General features: G+C 40.0%; 1 protein-coding gene across 1 annotated transcript in view; it reads left to right on the top strand.

Annotated features, from left to right (window-relative positions):
- The window catches only part of itgb5 (integrin, beta 5), a 129,225-nt gene that overhangs the window by 19,561 nt on the left and 82,973 nt on the right, over window positions 1-26,691 (top strand). The window contains exons 4-9 of the mRNA XM_020526797.2: window positions 3,938-4,187; window positions 10,603-10,771; window positions 16,773-16,934; window positions 21,858-21,953; window positions 22,068-22,157; window positions 26,381-26,515. Coding sequence (XP_020382386.2) covers window positions 3,938-4,187; window positions 10,603-10,771; window positions 16,773-16,934; window positions 21,858-21,953; window positions 22,068-22,157; window positions 26,381-26,515 — 902 coding nt within the window. The remainder of the gene's footprint in view (window positions 1-3,937; window positions 4,188-10,602; window positions 10,772-16,772; window positions 16,935-21,857; window positions 21,954-22,067; window positions 22,158-26,380; window positions 26,516-26,691) is intronic.

Below are 26,691 nucleotides of genomic sequence, written 5' to 3'. Positions count from 1 at the left end.
ATGAACATTTCCCATCAACCACCACCCTCTGTCTTCTTACAGCTAGCCAATTTCTGATCCAAACCGCTAAATCACCCTCAATCCCATGCCTCCGTATTTTCTGCAATGCTGCAAATAAAGTATAACAATAGTGTGTATACCCCTTGAATTACTTTTCTAATACTTAGTGTGTGATCGCACATTAATTATGTGGACATCTTGATCAATCAGTATACTCCTGGTCCCATAGGAGCTGGTTAATAAAAAGTTTGCTGTATTTGGAATTCAAAGCTCGGCCTGTGCAAGATCAGTGTTACACTGTGTCACCCAAACCACTTTATGATTTGTCTTTACTATTTCTATCTTGCTGTGTCATTCACAGTTCTATTTACTCTTAAGAGGAAGCATGTGTTTTTGAACGTTGCATGAGATCTAAAGCAAGATAATAGAAAGAAAATGTAAGGCTGTAAACTGCTCATGAACTATAAGCTTTTGCTGTGGAAGGAATGAAAGAAGGTCACCAAGTTAAAAATATTTATCCTTTTATGTGTGTCATGTAATTACAGTGGCATTCAGAGCTTGAGGTAGTATCATTGGAGCCTCTTACTTAAAATGTTTTTAACTTGTGCATTGGACTCATCCTGTTATGTATTATGTACGCTCATAGTCTCGAATGATCATTATACAAGAATAGTTGCCTTTAACTGTGTAAAAACTAAGTCAAATATATTCAAAAATTCATTAATTGCAGCTGAATATTCAACAATTTGAAACAAGGTGGACTCAAAACTGTTGAAACAACAATGCAAAAAACCTTAGTGTAACAAATTTACATAGAGTAAGGTTTAAAGCAGCTTCTTTGAATCTGGAGTTTTGATCAAGCAGGTTTCTCTGTTCAGTGTCATCAGTCAATTCTCTAAATGTCTATCAATCTGCACCAGTAAATTACTACTGCAGAATTTAGTTTAGAGTTCTGTTTAATATTAAAGTATTTTTGTTTGTATGAATACATTTTTGCATATTTCCAATAAAATACAGTTTGTTCCAGACTAGAGTATTTCAGTTGTGGTCTCCTGATAGAGTGCTCATTAACCCTATTTCATGACGGTTCAAATTAAATCATATGTGTAAAGTATCATTTGTAGCAGTATTGCAGATTCTGATTGGTATTTAACAAAATTCAAATGAAGATCGATGCTTAACTGTTAGCCATCATCAACTGGTGTATTCTCCATGGCCGCTATCAATCAGAGTCCACCTGCCGACCAATCACATGCGCTCATAATATTCCCATCAATTTTTAGTATTTCTTACAAAATGTAAGACAAAAGCTTTGACCGTGTCTTTCAGTAATACCCATGTGTAAAAAGCATTGAATATTTTGAGTTTGAGACATTGACAGGAGATTGACTGATACCAACGAAACCAACAAATGCAAACATAAATGTGGATGCATCTCTGATGCTGTCCTGCTGAAAACTGTTCTTCCATTTTGTTTTGTTTTGTAGAGAAATTTCCCACTAATGACACACACATACATATATGTATATTTTCTCTTTTCTCCCTGAGCCTAAAAAATAAGAACATATGAATTCTTTGCAGTTCCTTGCTTATACCTTATGGTGTTCATATGTATTTGTGGAGGTCATTATACTTCCACTGATTTGATGGACTGATCACAACTATGTGGCCAAACCCTAACCTACAGCCAGTTAAGAGAATCCCACATCTGAGATTCTCTGGGAATCGAACTAAGATCAGGATGAGTATATTTTCATTTGGTCACTGGATGTGAGTATTCCCCATCCCTGTACCTGCATTTTCCACTTCTTCTGGCAGTTCATTCCACAAACAAGCTACCCTCTGTTTTAAAAAAAAAAGTTGCCCCTCAGGTCCCTTTTAAATCTTTCTCCTCTCTCCTTAAAAATACCCCCTAGTTTTGAACTTGCCCACCTTAGGGAAAAAGGCACTTCCTATTCACATCATCTATACCCCTCATGATTTTATCAACCTGTCTAAGGTCATCCCTCAACTTCCTATGTTGTAGTGAAAAATGTTCCAACCTGTCCTTATAACTCAAATCCTCTAGTTCCAGCAACATCCTAGTGACTAGAACTGTATACATAACTCCAAAAGTGGCCTCCTCAATGTCCTGTACAACGTCAACATGACGTCTCCATTCCCATACTGAGCAATGAAGGCAAGCATTCTAAACGCCTCCTCACCACCCTGTCAACCTGTGACGCAACTTTCAAAGAACTATGTACTTGAACCCCTAGGTCACTCTGTTCAACAACACTACCCAGGGCCCTACCATTAACTGTATAAATCCTGCCCTTGTTTGTGTTACCAAAATGCAATACCTCGCATTTATCCAGATTAATCTCCATCTGCCACTCCTCAGCCATTGGCCCAATTATCCCTTTGTAATTTTAGATGACTTTTTTTTAATTCATTCACGGGATGAGGGCATTGCTGGCTAGGCAGCATTTATTGCCTATCCCTAATTGCCCTGAGGTCAGTTAAGAGTCAATCACATTGCTGTAGGCAATCACATGTAGGCCAGACCAGGTAAGGATGGCAGATTTCCTTCCCTAAAAGACATTAGTGAATTAGATGGGTTTTTCCTGACAATTGGTAATAGTTTCACAATCATCATTAGACTATAATTCCAGATTATTATTGAATTTAAATTTCACCATCTGCCATGGTGGGGTTCAAACCCATGTCCCCAGAACATCTGGGGTCTGGGCCTCTGGATTAATAGTCCAGTGATAATGCCAATAGGCCATTGCCTCCCCTAACACAGGAGATAACTTTCTTCAGTGTTGACTATACCATCAATTTTGCTGTCAACCGCAAACTTACCAACCATGCCTCCCAAATTCTCATTTGAATCGTTTATATAAATGACAAACAAAAGTGAACCCAGCACCAATTCCTCCAGAACACTGCTGGTCACAGGCCTCCAGTCGAAGCTAAACAAAAAACCCTCCACCACCACTCTCTGTCACTTACCATCAAGCCAATTTTGTATCCAGTTGGTAAGCTCTGCCTGAATTTCATGTGATCTACCTTCACTCTCTAGTCTACTGTGCGGAATCCTCAAAGGCTTTACTAAAGTCCATGTAAACAACGTGTCCTCGTCAATCTTTTTGGTTACATCGTAAAAATTGCAGTCAAGTTAGTGAGACATGAATTCTCATGCACAAAGCCATGTTGACTATCCCTAACCAGTCCTTGCCTCCCCAAATGCATGTAAATCCCATCTCTCAAAATCCCCTCCAACAACTTAGCCACCACTGATGTCACACTGTCAGATCTATAGATCCCAGGCTTCTCCTCACACCCTTTCTTAAATAAAGGCACAACATTAGCCACCTTCCAGTCCTAAGATCTACCCATCATGATGTTAGGGAGGGAGTAGCAGGATTTGGACTAGCAAAAGTGAAGGAACTGTGATGTGGTTCAAGTCAAGGTGTAAATATTAGGTGTCAGATGGTTCGAATTAATTGACTCATACATAGTCAAAACCTATTTTATTCAGCAACCCTAATTTTGATTCCTCCAGTTGTTTGATTTAGCATTCTTTCAAAAGGTCATCACCTCTTAACATAAATAAAACATTTTTAAAGAACTGACAAATGCTGAATGGTGCTAATATCTGTCACAGTTCTCATTAACAATTAATAAGCCTCTTAGAGTAGAAACTTGACAAACATCACTGATCAGTTTTCTATTGACCAGATCTCATTCATTGAAGAAAATCAATTAGATTCTCCCACATTGGCCTGATTTGTAAAACATTGAAGTGACAGATTATTCAACAAGAGTTATTAGTAACTGTTACCCTGTTGCAAGAAGTTATATAAGGATAAGTTAAGTAAGGCATATTTGATGTTGTGGATTCTACCAAGCATATAAGTTAACAAACTGTTGTTTCTATCACATTATATAGACCACGAGACAACATTTCGTATGCATGTACGGCAGGTGGAGGATTACCCTGTAGACTTGTACTATCTTATGGACCTTTCCCTATCCATGAAAGATGACTTGGACAACATCCGTGTGTTGGGTACCACACTATCCCGAGAGATGGCAAAGCTCACCAGCAACTTTCGTCTGGGCTTTGGAACATTTGTTGACAAACCAACATCGCCATTTTCTTACACAGGACCCAAATACCAGAACAACCCATGTGTAGGGTGAGTGATAATTAAGTTAATTTTCAGTGATTTACTAAGTATCCTATTGCAATAATGGGATGCCCAGTAGTGTTCAAGGATAACATTTTCCACTACTTTGTTTCTGTGAATGTATACCGGGTGCTTAAATCACAAGCTACTTAAATTATATATTAATGGCCCAATATTCTGGAAAAGCAATTTGTAGCTGATGCTTTCAATTAACATTCCATTCATTAATTTTCAGTGGTTTGCATTATAATCTCAAAATTTAGAAAAATCTGAATGCTGTACTATTCCTGTAAAATTGAGGCTCTGAATCAAAACGTAGTTGCTGCATAACAATTAACTTTTTAGATTAATGTAACAAGACAAGGTCATGTACCCACTGAACCTGTTCCACACTCTGCTAATGCATACAACAAAGTGAAATATTTTGTCTCGTTTGAACTTGCTTCTTTCTTTCAATCATTATGCTTAAGAGATTAAAAACTATTTGCGCTGTCAGAAATCATGTCCTAACTTGACACTTTGAATATCTAGCAGTTTGAAGAAAAGCCAACTGAGACAACTCAAATAGAAGCACCTTGTTTTGTTCACATTTATGTCAGTTTGGTTATTCTGAGAGTGAAATGGTATTACATTCCGCTTAATATAAGTTTTTAATTTTGTGTCATCTTGCTCCTCTCACGGTTATTTGTTGTTTTGCACAAGGGTTTCAACTGTCTTGAGCAACTGCTAGAAGTGTTTAACAATCCAGGTATTTCATGATTGGTAAGGGTAAATGGCGAAGAAAGAACTTGGATTGCTGTCGTAGTTTTCATGTGCCTAAGGCCCTTTATGATCAAATGATCACTTAGGGTGTATACAGTTATTGTCAAGAAAAGCATGTACAAAGATAGTTCTAACATTTGACTTGGTCTAGAAACTATGAGCATTTATTATTTTCTGTATATGAGTATATTATTATATTTCTGTAACTTATTTATCAATTTAATTCTCAAATTAAATTGCTAGTTAAATCTGATGTCAAAGTCTGGTGTGATGTCATTCTGCAGCTTCTCAAATGGGAAAGGAAGAACCACTGTTGATATGGAATATTATTAGGAGCTAAAACTAACTAAAAATTGTTTTCTGGTAACCTAGCAATCAAGTTAAATGTGAATTATTCATTAATGCAGAACATTTAGGCTCACTTCCAAAAGTAGTCTGAAACGCAGAAACCTAAAATACACTGAGAAAAATCCGAAACTGCATTACCATTCTGTGAGGGACTTTATGCCATTATTTCATCTCTTGGAAATATTTTTCAATATTCTTCTATGCTCTTTAAAGCTTGATTGTGCAGACTTCCTAAACGTCTACTAAATTTTTATCTTTAATTGTCTTTGGAAGATCTGTGCCACTATTTCCAATCAACTATGATGCTGTGTGCATTGTTGCTACTTGTACAGACTTCTGAAACCAGACCTTATTGCACACTTTTTTCAGCTGGGTCGTCTTTTTCTGGCTGAAGAAGCGATGAGTCAGCATGGCCATCCCTGCTTGATGAGTGTAAAATATGAGAAAAGAGGGCACACCCTGTATCATGACGTTAGCTTCTGTATCTGTGTAAAATGTTTGAAACTGTCTAATAGTCTTTGAGTGAGTGGATGAGCATGTGCATGAGTGAGTTAAGGATGGGAGGGACAGGTGTGTGGCTGAGGGAGTGAGTGGGCAGACAAGTGGATGGTGGGGATGGTAGTTGGGTTGGGCAAGTTCAGGATTGTTGGTGTAGCAGCATAGAAGAGATAGTTAAGTCAGAGTGTAGTTGAGTAAGGAGGTAGTTATGTTTGATAGATGGGACTGAAGGTGGCATGGGAGTAGAAGGGTGCATCAGTTGTGGAGTACAATTCAAAGACACACTTACTACTTCCTGAATTAGACCAGTTATTAATATTTCCTGCGTAGTAGTAAAGTTGGCACATCTGATCTGAGTCTCTGACTCTTAGTTCGTTATTGAAGACTTCTGTGTATGTTCTAGTCAGTGCAAATTAGTTATTTGTGTGCATCAGGACTTCTGCAGCTACTGTCACACCCTGGCAAACTTTGGCTAAGAGTTCAACAGTACAGATCCGGAAGATTTAGGCCTATCTTTATTTCTTGGCACTTAGGATCCCAACAATTTAAGTATCGTTACATAAAACATTTTCCCATTAATATCTGATTGCTGTAATATATTACATCAGGAAAATTGAAAGGCAAACACTAGTTTTAAATGAGTTCTAACTAAATTTGCAGTTTGAACAGTGCTGGGAAAAAACCATCCTGCTTGATAGCACAAAATGGCAACAGTAAAACAGTAATCTGTTATGCATTCTACTGATTTCTTTATTCACTTCAATGCTGAATGCAAAATTGTTTGCCAATTTATCCATAACCATTTTGCACTCCCACCCAATGACACCTTCACCCCATCAGACATTTCTGATTTTATATTTATAACACCAACAGATTTTCCAAATTCCTACACCACCCAAATCATTTGAGAGACAACTGGTGTTGATATAACCTAAAGGTCACCACACCAGAGGGGTGTGGGGAAATTGAGAAGAGTCCTTCATCATAACCTTAGCCAGTGCATAAATTGAAGCCAAACTGTTAGCACCACTCTGCTTTGCAATCCAACCAACTGAGCTAACTGACCCCCCAACCCCCCCACCACCCCCCGCCATCATGAGGAAATACGTACAATAGGCACCTTCTTGTGGCAATTACAGATATTTTTCTGTTAAACCACACCATTCCTACTTTTGTTCAAACTTTTTCCTTCAAGTCCAGTTATTATTTAGCCAAACACTCAGGAATAGAGTGTCTCATGACTTTTTTTATATATGTCTCTGGCTATAAACTCTATTAAATCAGTATCATGTGGAAAACATCAACTGGCCCGACAAAAATGATTGGGAGAAGTGTAATAGCAGGTAGACCACTTTTTGGAAGAATTAAACATTTTTTTTTGGTCTTTAAACAGAAGGCAGAGCTGTTTATGCCTTTGAAGATCAGTTCTATCAAGGACATCACTTTTTCTTCTCGAGTCTAAAAAGTAATACCTTGCAAAAGATGCTAAAGCCCAGACTACATCTGCTGTGCTGAACTGGCAGCCCAAGTAGACAATGTAGTTAATACTATAAATATCAAATTTTATTAAAGACCAAACGTGAGGTCATTGTGAGTTGAGTTGTGCATGTACTGATGCTATTGTTCTAATAATATAGAAGATACATGGTTCACAACTGAAGTTTACCAGCAATTGGTAGAAAAGTATAATTGAATTAGTATATAGAAGGCAATAAAATGTCATTGTTGAAATCATGTGTAATTGCCTTGTGCTTTGTCAACAGAAAGTCATGAATCTTTGAGATAGTTATCATGATTCTTAAAGTGACTGACTGTAAAATACTCAGTATTGGACCAAGGTTTGCCAATTGTGGATCCAAAATCAGTTTTAGATTTACTTTAGGTCTGAGCATCTCCAGTTGTAGATTTTTTTATTTTCGTGCTTTTACTGTGTTAGTCCTTTGCTGCCATGTAACACCTCCTCCCACTAGTTTGTGTTGTATGTGCATGAAGAATGAAAAGTGTTAGGTAATTTGTTCAGGTGTGAATTTGAGTACAGCTTTACCTCTGTACCAACTGCTTTCTTAATACTGTCACAACACATGTTAATTTGTAGATAGTGACCATGACCGCAGCAAATGTACAAAAACAGCAGAAAGCATTTTTTAAAAATTAATCAGACTTTTTCCTCCGCTTTAAGCTTGGGGCATGATGAATTTCCTGGCACATAGGAAAGATGGGCAGAGACCAATTATGGCTGGTCCATCTTTTCACTTTACTGAGCGAGCTCCTGCACGGCAGAATCAAATGGAATGTTCATCTATACATAAGTCGAGCCAGGCCAATCAGGCAGTCATGAAAAAATAGCAAACCAAAGAAAGTGTAAAGAGAAAGAGACAATGAGAGTTTGAGCTGTGGGTGACATGAAAAATGGGAAGCAGCCAGAATAAAATTAACAGGAGAAAAAAAAGCAGAAGAGGAAGCCAAGTGGAGCCTGGTGATGGGGTGGAAAGTTGAGCTTTAGAACGGTGGGGAATTTAAGGTACAAAGGATGGGTATGAGTGACAGATATGAGGGCATCTCCTAAGACACATCAATGATTGATCAGTTGTTTCCATTTCCCCTCTTTATTATTTTATAATTCCTTCCATTGTTCACACTTTAAAAATCCTCTCTGTATGTTTGCTGAGTCCATTATGACATTGCAAAAGGAACAGAAGATATATTTCCAGGCAAAAGATTTACAAACTTAGACAGCATACATTTTATCATATTATATGTGCTGGATTTATTTACAGTTCTTGTTCCCAATTCGTCATCTGATCATGTGGGCAGAATAGGCAAGATTTTAAAAACTGCAGAACAGTTACTGTATAGTTTAAGAAAGGGCCATGGCAGTCACATTTGGTGGATAAACTTCAAATACTTGTTGAAGCAGAGGCCAAGTTTCCTAGGGTGGAGGGAGGACCTGGGAGGTACTGGGATTGCAGAAATCTCGCTAGATCTAATGTTAGGACCTATTTGATAACTTACTTCCCTCCAGTTTCTGCTCAACAAGACTTGGTTCAGCTAATCTGACCAGCTACTAAGCAGGGAAGAGAGCATTTGAATGTTGCAGCTTGGAAGCAGGAGCTACTAGGACTGGCCCACGCACTGCCTACTTACTCAACTCTGGGTACTTCACCTCTAAGCTGCATGAACACGCAGCCATTCTGACATTCAATGCACATCAACTCGCATTGAGTTTAGGTTTCAGATGTCACTGCTGTGAATGGACCTCAGAGTTTTGTGTACTTCTTAAAAAAAAAGAATTTGAGGGAACTTTTCTCACATTTCCCATACCTTCATCATCAGTAACAGCTAGGTGAGGCACTTCATCTCACTCGATCCTTCCCTTCCTCTCACTGAAGAGTGAGACGCCCACAATATTGCAGCAAGAGCGAACCCAAGTGGTGGGGTGACTGACATTTGGCTCCTTCTCCCTTATGAGGAGAGGATCATGACCCTGACAGCCCCATGTGGTTGACTCACCATTCTTAAGCCCCAGGGCTAATATCAGAGGTTGCTCTTCACATACTGTGATGGGAACTTGGCCTGAAGGGCACCTTCCTCGACTTGATTCATGAGTACTGCTTTCACCACCCCACTCCAACCCTTCCCAACTTTGAGGCATGGTTATTTAGTCATTGCATGTTTGCCATATGATGTTGGTGGCACATGATGCAGGTGTGAGATTGTAGAGCACCCATCTATAATCAGCAACATGTTTGCCCCCTTGATTGGCTACTGATAACAATGACAAGCTGCTTTGGTTTTGTGTATGCACTAAAAGACAAGTCAAGGCAGAAGTGCTGTGAGTCTTTTAAGTGAGTCTGGTTGAGAAGGGCACAGTGCAAAAAAGACAAGGCATGGTAGGGTAAGGCAGAGGTGCAGTGGGCAGGTGCCTGTCTTTGCATACTAAGTGTCTTGGAGCAGCATTGCAGTGAAAGGTGCCAGTGCGTTTTGAAGTGCAGAACCATATTGTAAGTGGTTGCTATATTGAACATACGTTTGATTCATGTTAAAATCAAACCAACTACTTGAATCTACACAAAAATATAACTGCCAAGATTCTTAGCACATTTCTTCTTCTCCTTTTTAATCAGTTATGATAATTGAAAGCATATTTTTAGAACATAGAACATAGAACAGTACAGCACAGTACAGGCCCTTCGGCCCACGATGTCGTGCCGAACTTTTACCCTAATCCTAAGGTCTATCTAGCCTCCACCCCTACCTTATACTATCATCCTATCATACTATGCCTATCAAATAGCCACTTAAATGCCCCTAATGAGGCCGACTCCACTACCCTCTCCGGCAATGCATTCCACCAGTTCTCAGTTCTCAGGAAGGTTAGAACGTTCATTATCATTGATTTTTGTTGAGCACTTCTTTAAATAAGTTGTCTAGTTCTAGCCCTTGTCATAGACTATCAATTTTTTTTTTATAAGCAATTATTTCATGTGTAATTTTGCTTGGAGGCCAAAGTTCAAATCAAAAAGAATGAAGAGAATAGAAGGACTGGTATTTGAATATTTTTAAAATGTATTTTAGTATTCAAAATGTTATGTTTTCTGTAACTAAAATATATGTTTTTAGCCGTAAGAATCAGCAACCCAAACTCTTAAAATCAATATTAGGAGTTTACCAAAAAAAATTAACAAGTAGTTATGGTTAGCCCATTGCAAAATGACAAAAGTTATTTTAATATGCACAGCATAAACTGCTGTTCTCTATATGGAGTACACATATGTGAGGATGCATCTTATCCTTGCTGTCATGTCTTTTCTTGTAGATATAAGCTGTTTCCACAATGTGTTCCAAGTTTTGGATTCCGTCACCTGCTGTCACTTACTGACAAGTCTGACAAGTTCAATGCAGAAGTTCAGAAGCAGATGGTATCTCGGAATCGTGATGCACCAGAGGGTGGCTTTGATGCAATCCTGCAGGCAGCAGTTTGCAAGGTGAGGAGGTTTCATCTGCAGACAGTATTATTGTACCACAGCAAGCTAGAGGGTGATGTGTCACATTGGCGTGGCTTTATCTTTATCTATTGCCAGCTTTACCTGTTCCGAGCTAATATATCTCTGTTCGTTGTTGTTAATGCTTTCTAGAATTTGAAGGGGGAAACATCTATTTCTGTAGCTTGAAGCACTATATGCTACTACCTACATGGCTAACTCTGTTTATAACTGAAGAGAAATGGGCTGATATGGTAGCAGCCCATGGCATTTCTCCTCCTAGGAGGAAGCAGCATTATATGTTGTGGGACAAATTTCATTTGGAATCCAGAGATGGTTAAAATCGGAAACTCTTTCTTACAAGCAAGCAGGGAAAGGTTCAAGCACTTAAGTCTCTGAAAGTTCATTTACCATGAAATTTATTTAAGTGATTTTAAGAGAAATCAACACAGCTGGCTTCAAAACACTCTTGCCCTTCTTGTCTACTTCACTAAATTATATTCTGGAAAGCATGTTTTAATGTATTCGTCAAGCAAGAGAGTGGAAAAGTACAGAAGTGTTTCAAGGTGAAAATAGTTTAAGCTTTGTCCCCAGCCATTCATTTGTTATATTCTCCCCATCATCTGTGACCCTACTAGAAGCAATGCTACGCAAATAAATTTCTTTCCGAAAATATTTACCATGATTAGAGTTAACAACCTTTTAAGGAATCTTTTGTCTTGTTATTTTACAAAATCAGTTGGATGCTGGTACCTTAATTGGATCAGTTTAAGAGGAATATTTTGACCTACAACTCATTCACAAAGTACAAAGTTAGTACATACACAATATTGATTTCCTCGTGACAAATTCTCTGGTTGGTCATTAGGTGTGTATTTACATGGCTCTCTCCAACAATATTGAGGAAACCCAGACAAGCAATCCAGGTAATGGCCACTGGCATTGTCTGATCTGGAGAATTGATGTAGTCTAAGTGCCACCACTTTGTGAAGCAACAGGTCATGAATATCTTTTTAGCCACTTGTGCTTCAAGTTCAGTGCCAGGAAGTTAAATGCTTTTCAGCATGAGCTATTCCCAAATTAACTTGAAATGTCTCAGACATAGTAGGAACTGCAGATGCTAGAGAATTCTGAGATAGCAAGATGTAGAGCTGGATGAACACAGCAGGCCAAGCAGCATCAGAGGAGCAGGAAGGCTGACGTTTCGGGCCTAGAACCTTCTTCAGAAATGGGGGAGGGGAAGGAGGTTCTGAAATAAATAGGGAGAGAGGGGGAGGTGGATAGAAGATGGATAGAGGAGAAGATAGGTGGAGAGGAGACAGACAGGTCAAAGAGGCGGGAATGGAGCCAGTAAAGGTGAGGTTGTGGATGGTTTGGGAGATGATGGTTTGGTGGTCGGGGGTGGGGTCATGATCAAGGGGGCGGTAGGAGGAGGTGTCGGAGAGTTGGCGCCTGGCGTCTGTGATGTAGAGGTCAGTGCGCCATACTACAACTGTGCCTCCCTTGTCCACGGGTTTTGTGGTGACGTTGGGATTGGAGCGGAGGGAGCGGAGGACTGCACGTTCTGCGGGGGAGAGGCTGGAGTGGGTGAGAGGGATGGAGAGGTTGAGGCGATTGATGTGATGACAGTTGGAGATGAAGAGGTCGAGGGAGGGTAGGAGGCCTTGGGGTGGTGTCCAGGAGAAGGGGTCAGTAGAGGGAGGGTTAGGCTCACGGTTGAAGAAGTAAGCGTGGAGGCGGAGGCGGTGGAAAAACTATTCAACGTCCAAGCGTGAGCGGTATTCGTTGATGTGTGGGTGCAGGGGGACAAAGGTGAGCCCTTTACCGAGGACTGACCATTCGTGCTCAGTAAGGGGGAGGTTGGGGGGGAATGGTGAAGACTCGGCAGGGCTGGGTGCTATTGTCTCCTCTGGAGCTGCTGGCTGTGGAGGCGATGGGCGGAGTTGCGTTGGCGTGGGCAGTGGACGGAGTTACATGGGCGGAGCGGGGTAGGCGGCGGCAGCAGCGGTGTCAGCAGGTGCATCCTCAGTGTCTGTGGTGTTGGCCTCGGAAATGGAGGCCTCTTCCGTAGCTACACTGGCCCTAAACCCCACCTCTTCCTCCACTACATTGATGACTGTATCGGCGCCACCTCGTGCTCCCACGAGAAGCTCAGACAGTTCATCTACTTCACCAACATCTTCCACCCCAACCTTAAGTTCACCTGGACCATCTCTGATACCTCTCTCTCCTTCCTGGACCTCTCTGTTTCCATCTCTGGCAACCACCTGGAAACCGATATCCATTTCAAGCCCACCGACTTCCACAGCTACCCAGAATACACCTCTTCCCACCCACCTTCCTGCAAAAATGCCATCCCCTATTCCCAATTTCTTCGCCTCTGCCGCATCTGCTCCCAGGATGAGGCATTCCACTCCCGTACATCTCCGATGTCCTCGTTTTTCAAGGACCACAACTTCCCCCACTCAGTGGTCGAGCACACCCTCGACCGTGTTTCCTGCATTTCCCTCAACTCATCCCTCACACCCCATCCCCGCAATAACAACCAAAACAGAATCCCCCTCGTCCTCGCGTACCACCCCACCAACCTCCGGATCCAACGCATCATCCTCCGACACTTCCACCATCTGCAATCCGACCCCATCACCAAAGACATTTTTCCCTCCCCACCCTTATCTGCTTTCCGGAGGGACCACTCTCTCTGGGACTCCCTCGTCCACTCCACACTCCCCTCCAGCCCCACCACATGCGGCACTTTTCCCTGCAACCGCAGGAAGTGCTACACCTGCCCCTACACCTCCCCCCTCAACCCCATCCCAGGCCCCAAGAAGACTTTCCACATCAAGCAGATGTTCGCCTGCACATCTGCTAATGTGGTATACTGTATCCGCTGTTCCCGTTGTGGCCTCCTCTACATCGGGGAAACCAAGCGGAGGCTTGGGGACCGCTTTGCGGAACCCCTATGTTCGGTTCGCACTAAACAACTGCACCTCCCAGTCGCGAACCATTTCAACTCCCCCTCCCATTCCTCAGACGACATGTCCATCCTGGGCCTCCTGCAGTGCCACAACAATGCCACCCGAAGGTTGCAGGAACAGCACCTCATATTCCGCTTGGAAACCCTGCAGCCCAATGGTATCAATGTGGACTTCACAAGCTTCAAAATCTCCCCTCCCGCTACCGCATCCCAAAACCAGCCCAGCTCGTCCCCGCCTCCCTAACCTGTCCTTCCTCCCACCTATCCCCTCCTCCCACCTCAAGCCCCACCCCTATCTCCTACCTACTGACCTCATCCCGCCCCGTTGACCTGTCTGTCCTCCCTGGACTGACCTATCTCCTCCATAACTCCCCACCTACACTCACGATTACTGGCTCCATCCCCGCCTCTTTGACCTGTCTGTCTCCTCTCCACCTATCTTCTCCTCTATCCATCTTCTATCCGCCTCCCCCTCTCTCCCTATTTATTTCAGAACCCCCTTCCCCTCACCTTTTTCTGAAGAAACGTCAGCCTTCCTGCTCCTCTGATGCTGCTTGGCCTGCTGTATTCATCCAGCTCTACACCTTGTTAACTTGAAATGTGTGTTAGGATCAGAGAGAAGTTGAAAGTTACTTAGTGATTTAATGTCCATGGAAATCTCCATGAGGGTGGAATTGATACAGCTAGAACTAATTTGAGAATCCTTAAAGCCTGCAACTTTCATCTGCTGAGTCCACACTAGATTCAAAAAGATTTCCAAGGTGAATCAAATTTATCACCCAGTCCTCTCAACTATTTAACTTTTTTAAAGAATGTGTAATGACAAAGCACTTTTTAGAATCAAAATATGTATCTCTATGGCACAGAAACCAATCATTTAGTCCAACTAGTCTATTATTGTACTTATTCTCCAGAAAATCTTTCTCCAGATCTAATTACTTCTTCCATCCTTGCAAATATCCCTTACTTCTTAAAGATTGTATGTATTAACCCTCCTCTTAAATGCTATTGGATTCATGCACTTCATTTTCTGAGTGCCATGTACTCACCACCCTGGGTAAGGAATTGTTTCTAAATTCTTAATTTGATCTGCTAGCAGCTACCATAGATTTATGCCCCATATTCTGGGTTCACAAGTGGAGATCATCCTTCCATATTCACCTGTTAGACCCTTCCTATAATTTTGAAGTTCTCTCTGCAGTCTCCTCCTATTCTTTTCCAGATGTTCAATCTCACCTGATACTACGGACGAATCCTGTAAAAATATTAGAAAAACTGAGTCCAGAACCAAGAAAGGCTCCCATGGCAGAAGGGATCAGCTTACTTTGGTGTCACGTTTGGCACAACATCGTGGGCTAAAGGGCCCATTCCTGTGCTGTACTGTTCTGTGTTCTAATGGGTGGAACGCAGACAGGCAAATTGCCCAGGTGTTAGTAATAGATAGGCTTTGGAAGTTGAAGTTCAGTTCTGAGTCAAACATAATATCAGGATTTGATAGAAGTTGAGCCCAGGGACAGTAGTCTGTGACAAATGGGTAAAATTTACTGTGAAGCTTGAAAATAATAACTTTAGTCTTCTGACAATCAGTTCAAGGAAATTTTAATGTCACCCCGGACTCCAGTATTAGAATTGTAATCAAAAAGCACAGAGGTGGTTACGGAGATATGACAATTATTGAGACATAGCTGGCTGTCCTCAGTACACACGTGAAAGCTGAAACTATCTGTTGCTGATATCACAAAGGCAGGATGCAGTTGGAGGAAAGGAGTTACTAAAGCTCGATCCCTGGGAGCCACCAGCAGTAGTTAGACTGTCAGCAAACAAACATATACCGTGGACTTCCTTAACTATACGCATCACTCACTGTCCAATGTTAGCAAAGCTATAATGTACACTACCTACAGCTTAAAGAACCAGTTAACAAAATGGGAGTTTTGCCCTTTGTGTACATTGTGATGCAATAAAGAATCATGGAGAAAAACCTTTTTTTGGGCAAAGTTTCAACTTTGAGATCCATGAGCTTTTTCATATTAGAAGTAAAAGTGTGAAACTAGAGGATGTTCAAAATGTAATTTATTGAATTGAAAAAGGCACCTATTCAGTTGTTGCAGTTATTTCCCTTGGGTTTGATCATTGAAAGTTTAGCAAATGAAAAGACCTTGCATTCAGTCCCGTTCCTACAGGTGGAGCAGCAGGGGAGACTGCTCTCGTTTATAGACAAACAATTCTGTGTTTTAAAGTGATCCTAAAAAGAATTTTTTCCATTCCCTAGTTTCATTCAAGTACTTTTGCTACACCAAAAAATGTTCATGATTGGAACATGTGGAATGTCTGCCCTGTTTCTGCGGTTAATAGTTGACTTTCAATCCTATGCCAACAAACTCAAGTCTGTGAAACTAAACCAAAAAGCATGTGACAGCAAAACTATTCTGTAAAGTTATGCAATTATCAATTGATTCCAGATAAAAGTTCATTTCAGATCCTGTATGTTATTTACATTTTAATAAAAGTATCTGTGAAATTCCCTGGACAACCTGCTTGCTGCTGGTAATTATAAAATTTATTGACAAAAAATTACAAAATGAATAACGAGCTTAGAAATTAACGTGCTGAATCAGTAATGAAATCTGATATGTCTGTGCATTTGACTAATTCTCGTGTTCAGTACTGAGTGTGAAAAGAGTTTGAAGCCAAATATTGTTTTTCTTTTAATACTTCCTCAAATGTACTACTATTGAGCCTGATAAATAAAACAATTGTGTAAATTATTTTATAGTAGTGGTCAGTCATAAGAATAACTGTGGCAGGTGGTCCCAATTTTACCAAATTCATTTATGTTGGCTCTCCAAAGATTTGTTGAGATTTTGGCACTCACATATTCTGACCATTCACTTTAACTATGTGGACTTTGTGGCTGGTTTGAGAGCATCTCTAATTATAGCAGTGTTATCCTAAACTGTTTGTGTTTACAGGAAGCCAGACTTTAAAAATAAGATTGGTAATTGTGATCTTTTTTGATTCCCTAAGGAAAAAATAGGCTGGCGGAAGGAGGCTTCCCACTTGCTAGTGTTTACCACAGATGATGTACCACATATTGCATTGGATGGCAAGCTTGGTGGTCTGGTACAGCCCAATGATGGACAGTGCCATCTTGATGAAAATAATGAGTACAGTTCCTCAACACAAATGGTGAGGCTAACCTGTCAGTTATTTGTAACATGATGTAGTAACATTTTGTTTGTTCAATGTTGATCAAAACATCTTATCCTATGTGTTGTGTTACAACTCACTTGGGTAGTACATTGGAAACTGAGCTTTGCTATTCATGAAGTTGTCACAATAGTTAAGAATTTTATAAAATACACAAAGTTCCCCAATTTACCTGACCTTCAGCCTCTGATTCATATGAAGCGTGAACCAAGTTTCTGTACTGAATAAGGATCATTATTTGTTACAAACAAATATAACTCTTTCTCTGTAGCTCGAGCCTAATTTGGGATATAATACTACTAATTAAAACTCTAATCCCCTATAAACTCACCTTACTGTATGTCTCTGTGAAAAAAGATCATGGATGGAGGGGAAAAAACTGGAAGACAGTTCAGTATTCTTTGTTCCCAGGTACTGTTGCTGAGATGAAATTTATTAATCTTTGCTGTCCATTGTATTGCTTTAGTCGTCTTTGTCTGAATGTTTCAACTGTCTTGTAAGAGATACAAGGAGGATGGTTCCTTTTATAAGAAGTGTATGACCTAACAACTAAAAGTCACACCTACAACAACAGTTGCAGGGAAGATAAATTAAATTAGTTTCTTTAGGTTTACATGAGTTTTGACTGAAGAAAATAATTAATCCCTAGCTGGGAGAAATTGAACACCTCTGTCTCTGCGTATATGTGTGTCTGTCACTCCCTCATTCTGTCTGTGTCTCCATAGCTTGTTCCCAGCTCCAAGCTCACTTGTTGGCAGGCAAAAAGGTCTGTGTTATTGATCTATGGCTTAGTGACCAGTTATCAATCAACTTCTTGTTGCTAACAAAAGCTGCATCAAACACCCCTTGGCTCCATTACATTGGCAACTCAAACTCCAGTTACTGCCTGTTCAAACAGTTCTTTACAATGCCTGGCATCGGTGTTGGGTTACTTGCTTTTTAAAACTGCACATTCTTGCCAAGTTTGGCACTGTCATTTTAATCCAGTTTTTAAAAATGCCCATGCAATTGGTTCTTGCAACTAACCCTATTTACACGATGTATTAGGTGATTTCCACTATGATAGGTAATGCATGTTCAACCATCAATGTAAAAGAGTCTGTTGTGCTCACTGTCGAATGCAATGATAATAATGGTGGTGTTCATTTTCCTTCCGCTCACTTCCATTATTCATTCACTCTTGTGATGTGGGCATTGCTGGCAAGGCCATTATGGCTTAGCCCTGTTTGTCTTTGAGAAGATAGTAGGCCATCTTAAACCACTAGACTCCATGTGGTGAAGGTACCGTTAATTGTGTTGTTACATAATTTTCCACGATTTTGAACCAACAATGATGATTAATATTTTAACGAAGATCTGTAGCTCGGGTTGTGGTTGGAGTTGTTGATTGGCTCGCCGAGCTGACTGGCTTTCATGTGTCTCCTCCTAGGTGACACAGTCAGTGCTGTGTAGCCTCTAAAGTGCTGTTGTTCTGTCCCGGTCTGGATTTATATGGTCCATTCTGTCATAGTGGACAATCTTTTTTCCAGTTTTGTACCATTGTGGTATGTTTATTAATTGCATTGGTGGTTGAAGACTGGAGCGCACAGCCCTCCCCCAGATCGAACCTAAACTATATGGGTTAGATACATGGAAGATACATTTGTGATCATTAAGTGAGCAAAGTTAGAAGAAACACATCACTTTTTTAAAAACATACTCGCCGGGAACAAGTTCACCAGGGAAGAAGAGAACAACAATCAACTCCTGTTTCTAGATGTAATGGTGGAACAAACAGACAACAGGGAATTCCTTACCAGTGTATACAGAAAGACTACACACACGCACACACCACCCCAGCATCCACAAACAGAGCTGTGTCAAGACTCTGTTTAAATGAGCGGTAACTCACTGCAACACCCCAGAGCTGCGCAAAAATGAAGAGAAACGCCTATAGTGAGTCTTTGCAAACAATGGTTACCCTAACAGCTTTGTTCACTGCCTGGCAAACAAACAACACCAAGAAGATACTGTATGTCCCAACACACTGGCCACCCTACCCTATATTAGAGACACATCAGAACTGACTACAAGACTGCTATGACCTCTTGAAAAAAGATAGTGCACAAACCAACAGCCATACTTCGCCAGTTACTCAAAGACAAAGGATCCCATACCCACAATGAGCAGAACAAATGTGATATATAAGATACCATACAGCAACTGCAAGAAACACTACATAGGACAGACAGGCAGGAAACTCGCCACCAGGATGCATGAACACCAACTTGCAGCAAAATGGCACGACCAACTCTCCCTCATTTCAATACAGTCCGACATAGAAGGATATCAATTTGACTGGGAAAATGTGACTGCAGTAGGACAAGCAGGACCAAAACAAGCACAAGAATTCCTGGAGGCCTGGTTTTCAACCACTGATTTCAACATGTTTGTTAATAGACCCCATCTACATACCACTACAGTACAAAACTGGAAACAAGACTGCCCACCATGACAGACCGGACCATATAAGTTCAGAGCGGGACAGAACTTCAGTGCTTCAGAGGCTACACAGCACTGACAGTGTTACCTAGATGGGAGACAAAACGTTTGCACGAAAATCAGTCAGCTCGGCAAGCCAACCAACAACGATGATGGAAGGATGATGTATTTGAGTCCGGATGATTTGTGACTTGGAGGAAGCTTGGAGATGTATTCCTGTGCATCTGTTATACTTTTCCTTACAGAGGTAATGGGTTTGAGAGGCACCATTTGACAATGCAGTGAGTTGCTGTAAAGTGGATCCTGCTAGCGGTATATACTACAGCCACGTTGGTAAGAATGGTGGGTGTGAATTTTCAAGACACTTGATTTAAAATGACAAGGTTCATTTCAGGACAATATCTCCTGCATAAAGGGTTTTCTTTCTCATTGTCCCGACTATCTAAGCAATTAATAAATTCAGACCAATTTTGTGTTCCGTTCCAACCTACATAGAAAAATAAACTGTAAACTTTGTGTAACCTCAACATTTGTAATAGTTTACTTTAGATCTGTGAATGTTGTGGAAATGATCTCTTGAATTTTCCTAGGTTATTTCCTGACCAGCGTACTAACCTAATTACGTCAGGTTGGTAGTAAAATTGTATGTAACGTATCAAGTGAATATCTTAACACATACAATGCACGTGGTTGTGTTTGAGTTGGTGTGGATTAAAATTCAACCCAATATGTTTCCTTTTAAAAAATACCAAACTAATGATAAAAACATGTGGGATCAGATTTCCAAAGGGATATATTTTGTTCCACTGCATTCATACCACTTATGAATGAATTATGTTCAATATGTCACAGCTATTTGCAAAACCTCACTGTATTTTATAATTTCCTGATTCAGTATTATCTATTTTGTACTTGTTTTCATACTTTTATATGAAAAGGTTTCAGAAGCTCGAAACAATCTGCTACATCCGAGAATTATTGCATTTTGACTTTTTAAAAAATATCACTAGTGTTTATGGAATACATGAAGAAATGTTTTGCCTTTTAAAAAGTAAATGGTCCAATGTCAAGGAGCCCTAAAAACCATGAATGCCACATGCAAATGAGTTCTATCATCTGTATCACAAATGATTACTTTCTGAAATGCATCACTACTTTGTTGATTTTGCACACGCACATTTTAGTTGATGTTCTGTGGTCCTTTATTAAAAGGTTTTTATCGAGCTGTATAGTCCAATAGGTAGAATGATTTATTATTTAATATCACGAGTTTTGTTTGTGCTTGTTTATGGAGGCTCAGAAGACATTTGATAAGATGTCACACAGAAGGTTAATACACAAAGTAAGATCATATGAGGTTGGGGTAATTTATTAGCTTGGATAGAGGAATGGCTAACCAACAGAAAACAGAATCCAGATAAATGAGTCTTTAGTTATGTCTTACCAACCAAATAATCGGGTGATTCAGTCCTCAGGGACCCAATTATTTATACTCTATATTAATGACGTGGAAACTGTGGTAGAAAGGACTATAGTCTTACTTGCAGAGAAAATAGGTGAGATTGTAAGTTGCATTGAAGAAATAAGAAATTTATGAATGGATATGGATAGGTTAGGTCAATGGCCAAAATTCGGTTCTGCACTTTGGTCAGAGGAATAGAAATGCAATTTAAAATCTAAATGGAGAGAAACTTCAGAGTGCTTGATGCAGAGGGATCTGGGTGTCCTTTTGCATGAATCGCAGAAAACTAGTATGTAGGTAATTAAGAAAGTCAAATGTAATATCGGCATTTATTGCTAAAGAATAGCATATAAAAGTAGGAATGGTTTGCTGCAACTATATAAGGCATTATTGAGATTGCACCTGAAGAATTGCATACAATTTTGGTCCCCTTACTCCAGTTCTGAGGAATGGTTACTGGACCCGAGACGTTAACTCTGATTTCTCTCCACAGATGCTGCCAGACCTGCTGAGCTTTTCCAGCAATTCCTATTTTTGTTTCTGACTTCCAGCATCTGCAGTTCTTTCAGTTTTTATTTTCTATACTGCCTGGAGTTTCTAATGAAAGGGAATCTAATGAGGTATATAAGATGCTGGAGGGAATCGAAGAAGTAGATGTGGAAAGGTTGCTTCCTTTTGTAGGGCAATCTAAAATGAGAAGTCATAGTTTTAGGATAAGAGGTATCAGATTTAAAAGATGAGGAGAAATTATGTGATCCTTGGATACAAGAATCTGTGGATTCACTACCCCATTATGCTGTGACGTTGAGTAAGTTTTGAGAGGAGAGAGTTTATTTTTTAGTTATGGGTTGAAGGTTATGGGGAGCAGGCAGGAAAGTGGAGTTGAAGCTGAATGGTCTACTCCAGCACCTCGTTCTTAAGTTCACATCTATTTCTACTTTTTCTCATTTTCTCTTCAGGATTACCCATCACTTGCACTCCTAGGAGAAAAGTTGGCAGAGAACAACATTCATTTGATATTTGCTGTTACTCAGTCCCATTACATACTTTACAAGGTATTGTATGCATTTTGATTCAAAATTTTTATAATCCATAGTTTGTTGTGCTTTTCTTCTGTTGAATCACTTTATAAATGATCTAATGTTTATGCATGTTTCTTTTTTCTGAAGAATTTTACTGCTTTGATCCCTGGAACAACTGTAGAAATTCTTGACAAGGATTCAAAGAATATAATTCAGCTGATTGTCAATGCTTACAGTGTAAGTTGATTATTGGAATCAAATGGTGCTTCAACTATATGCATTGTTACAATGAAATGTAAACAGAAATTTTCCATTGTAATATTGCTTAGACATGCATATTTTTGCCACATGTCTGAAATAGACTGCTTTGGGAAAGATGCATGATCATCAGATCACCAAGCAGATATGAAATCACAGTACTGTTTCATCCTCTGCTGATCACATGGAGAGCTTTCTTAGTTTGAGAGAAATCTACCTTTGAAAGTCTTATGTTGTGTAATTATATTCCTCTAGCTTAAAAATTAAAGTTGGGTTAAAGTATCACTTTTGCATTACTTTGAACCAATTTGGGATTGAACTGACAGACTTTTAGCACAACTTGAGCTTAAATTTATTTCAGTGAGCAATGTTCAGTCGGCCAGCTCCTGTTTCAGTAAAATGCCAGTGTTCGACTGTGGTCAAGAACTAACAATTCACAGTTCCCCATTTGCTATATATGTTTTGATGAACTTGGATTTGAAAGCTTTTAACCATAAAACTACCTTTTGTTATTTGTAAGAAAAGGACAATAAATAAGCTCTTTTAGCTCTTATCCCCCTACTAGTCTTCACTTCCAGCAAATAAACTACTTTAAATCAAGAAGTACAATGATGACCATGGTTAGGCATTGTTCAGAAAATAATGTCAATTCGGACTGTTTAACATTATTTTAATCCATTTGTGGGTCGTGGATGTCGCTGGCTGGCCAGTGTTTATTGCCTGTCCTTAGTTGCCCTTGAGAAGGTGGCAGTGAGCTGCCTTCTTGAACTTCTGCAGTCCACGTGCTGTAGGTTGACCCACAGTGCCCTTAGCAAGGGATTTTGACTCCATGACAGTGATGGAACAGCAATTATATTTCAAAGTCAGGATGGGGAGTGGTTTAGAAAGGAGCTTGCAGGAAGTAGTTGTCAGTTTAAAAAGTGCTGTCTAAAGAACTTTGGTGAATTTCTGCAGTGCATCTTGTAGACAGTAGCAGTCATGTGTACTGTGCGTCAGTGATGGTGGAGGGAGTGGATCCTTATGGATGTGGTGCCAATCAAGCAACTGCTTTGTCCTGGATGGTGTTAAAGTTCTTGATTGTTGTTAGAGTTGTACCCATCCAGGCAAGTGAGGAGTATTCCATCACACTCCTGAACAGTGCCTTGTAGATGATGGACAGTCTTTGGAGAGTCAGTTGGTGAGTTACTCTCTGCAGTATTCCTAGCCTCTGACCTGCAGTTGTAGCCACAGTTTGTGGCAAGTCCAGTTGAGTTTCTGGCCAATGGTAGCCCCAAGGATGTTGATAGTGGAGAATTCAATGATGGTAACACCATTGAATGTCAAGACACAGTGGTTAGATTTTCTCTCATTGGAGATGGTCATTGCCTGGCATTTTTGTGGCATGAATATGGCTTGCCACTTGTCAGGCCAAACCTGGATTTGTCCAGATCTTGTTGCACTTGAGTGTGGAATGCTTTAGTATTGGAGGAGTCGCAAATGATACTGAATGTTGTGGAATCATCAGCAAACATCCCTATTTCTGACCTTATGGCGAGAAGGTCATTGGTGAAGCAGGTGAAAATGGTTGGACCAATGACACTACCCCAAGGAGCTCCTGCAGAAATGTCTTGGAGCTGAAATGACTGGCCTCCAACAACTTCAACCATCTTGTTATGTTCCAGATATGACTCCAACCAGCAGAGTTTGCCCCTGATATCCGTTGATTCCAGTTTTGCTAGGGCTCCTTGATGCCACACTTGGTTGAATATGGCCATGATGTCAAGTGCTGTCACTCTCATCTCACTTGCCACAGTCTTTCATATCTTCAGTGTATGAAAATATGAAGCAGCACTGACATGCTCCTAATTCCATCTATCTGGAATGCTTTGCTGTAACTGTTTAGATTCAGCATTATGTTTGTTGAACCAAGAAGAAATCTGAGCCAGAAATTCGTAATATCATAGAAACTCATAGTACAGAAGGAGTCCTCAGTCCATCATGTGTGTGCCTGCCACAAAACAAATAACCAATCTAAACACACTGTCTCACTCATTGTCTACAGCTTTGACATTATGACACTTCAGGTGTCTCTACCAATCAAATCTCCTCATCCTATTTAATCCTTTTTGTTTCAGAGAAAACATCCCAATTTATCATGACCTTCCTTAGCTCCACCCTCTATATGCAGTTAATATTCATTTGAAATTATTGTAATTGCCGTGGATGAAGGAAATGTTCCCCCTTATCAAAACAAATTGTGTCGACAAGATTATTATAGACCTTTTATTAAGCTGTTGCCTCCTGTCTTCTCCTTGTACTGTGACAATAAAATGACAGAATTGGTTATCAGTAGCAGTAGGATGCTGCCATGCCTTGTAAACTCCACTGAAAACAGCTCTTGCTGAACAGAAAAGGAAGGTGAAAATTTCCTTTTGCTTAGGAATGTTTAAGACTTTATTTGACTTTTTCATCCTAATAAACGGAAAGCCCTGAATAGAATAGTAAGCAAATTTGTATTTGGCATTGCTGGGGCTTTCACTGGGGTATTGAGCCTGTCAGCAAAAGTTTGTTATGCCTGCAAGTGCATGTGTCATGATTTGCTGGACAACTCAGGGATACAGTCAGATGTGACTCTCGCTGGATGAAATCTTCCCACACTCAAAGGCAGCTAGTCTGGAGAAGTGAAGGCAAATTCATTAGTCAGAATACTACTAGCGTGCAAGAACCCCATCTCCGCTGGGATTAAATTCCAACTGCCAAGACCCAAGCTCCACCTTCCCACTCCGCCTCCAGTTGGTCTCTTAAGTGGCTACTTACTGGCCAGTTAAGAACCACTTAAGGGCCTATTTCATCCACAAATCTGCAAAAATGCCATCCTTGGAGGATGGAATTTTTCAACTCAAGGCTTAAGTTCATTTTGTTTGTACATTGAGCAAAAGATGCGTGAAAGAGTTTATCTGGATTACTTGTACGGTTTCATTCTGTTGAAGATTCAGACTAGCCAGGAAATTAATGTAAACATAATATAATGTCATTTAGAAACATATTTAGAGATATTTCTCCACTGAGTCGTAGAGATACCTCAAATCTTTATGTTTTGGATTTAAGAGTGCAAATGATTAGAGTTATGGATTCAGTTTGTCAATAAAATTGTTAGTTGAAGAAGTAACACTTAAACTTTATGAATCCGTAGTCTACATTTTATGATTCTTAGGTTATTTACATATTTTAGGCTGTCATTCTGTTTAAATTGAATGTATTTTGCAGGGGATATACTGCTAAACTATTGTTTTCCCTATAACCATCATTTAAACCTCTAAATCCTTTCCTATCTAAATTGTATATGTTATATTTTCATCAACTTTTGAACCTGAAAACACTATTGTCAGCGCTTAACTGCAATGCGTGCCTAGATTCCCAAATTGCATGTCAGTTATGTTTCTGCTCCATTTCCTCCTGGTTTGGCACATACTTTTGTTGTTTATCAGATGGAAATCTCAGCCCATTCTTCCCCCTTACCTTCTAATGTTCTACGAATCTATTAATTACCGATTGATAATGGATTTTATACTGCCCCAGCATTGGGTGTGAAGCATGCCCTTGGGCCTGTTGAAGCCCTTAAGTGGCCAAAAGTCCTCATGCCAATGGTTCCAGTTTACCTGTGGAGGAGAAGGAAGCCAAAACCATCTCAGAAACCTCCCCGTTTTAACTGTATAAACTGGTGTCCTACTTCTAAATGAGGCAGCCTCCCCCTGCCCCCACCAACACTGCCACCAACCAAAAAAACACATGCACATACTTTGGAAATGCGTAGACATTTAGTTGCATTTTCTTGCCTGCATGAAGCTATTGGAGCGTGAAGATTATTAGTTTTGCATATTTCCTTAGTTTCTCTAATTTTTCTCCCAGAATTTTCAATTGCTTGGCTTACAACTTGTTTCCAGATGCTAAAAGCAATTTTAAACAGGGTGAATGGTGAAATTAGCTTCACAAATTTTCATCACAACTCTCTCCCTGCAGCCACTGTGGGCACACATGCAGTACAAATGACTGCAATGCAAAATTTGGCAGTCCTAATTTTATAGATAGTTGGTTTATATAAGTGTTTAGTTACATGATAATCTGTCATGTTACATGATCTGAGATTAATGCGGTCATAATATAGAAAATACTCTTTTTTTTCATATAACTGCATTAAAGAATATATGTTTGTCTTGATCTAGAGTATTCGGTCCAAGGTTGAACTGACAGTAGGAGACCAACCAAAAGACATTGAACTTTCCTTGACAGCTACATGTCAGGATGGTGTTTCACGCCCTGGTGTTAGAAAATGTGGTGATCTTAAAATTGGAGACACAGTAAGTTGTCACTTGTTATTCTAAGATAGTTAAGAGTATCTAATTGTTTTATTTTTAAGCTATTCTTCGTTACATTTACACAGTCTTAAATTAAGTGCATCATCTTTAATGGAAGGATTGATGTAAAAATGTGATGTCAACATTATCCTGCCTTGAGTAGTACTTTTTCTTCCCAC

The sequence above is a fragment of the Rhincodon typus genome, chromosome 7 (assembly GCF_021869965.1).
Source record: "Rhincodon typus isolate 14 chromosome 7, sRhiTyp1.1, whole genome shotgun sequence".
Taxonomy (NCBI): domain Eukaryota; kingdom Metazoa; phylum Chordata; class Chondrichthyes; order Orectolobiformes; family Rhincodontidae; genus Rhincodon; species Rhincodon typus.
The sequence above is the reverse complement of the archived record's forward strand: the minus strand, read 5'-3'. Positions and strand labels throughout refer to the sequence as shown.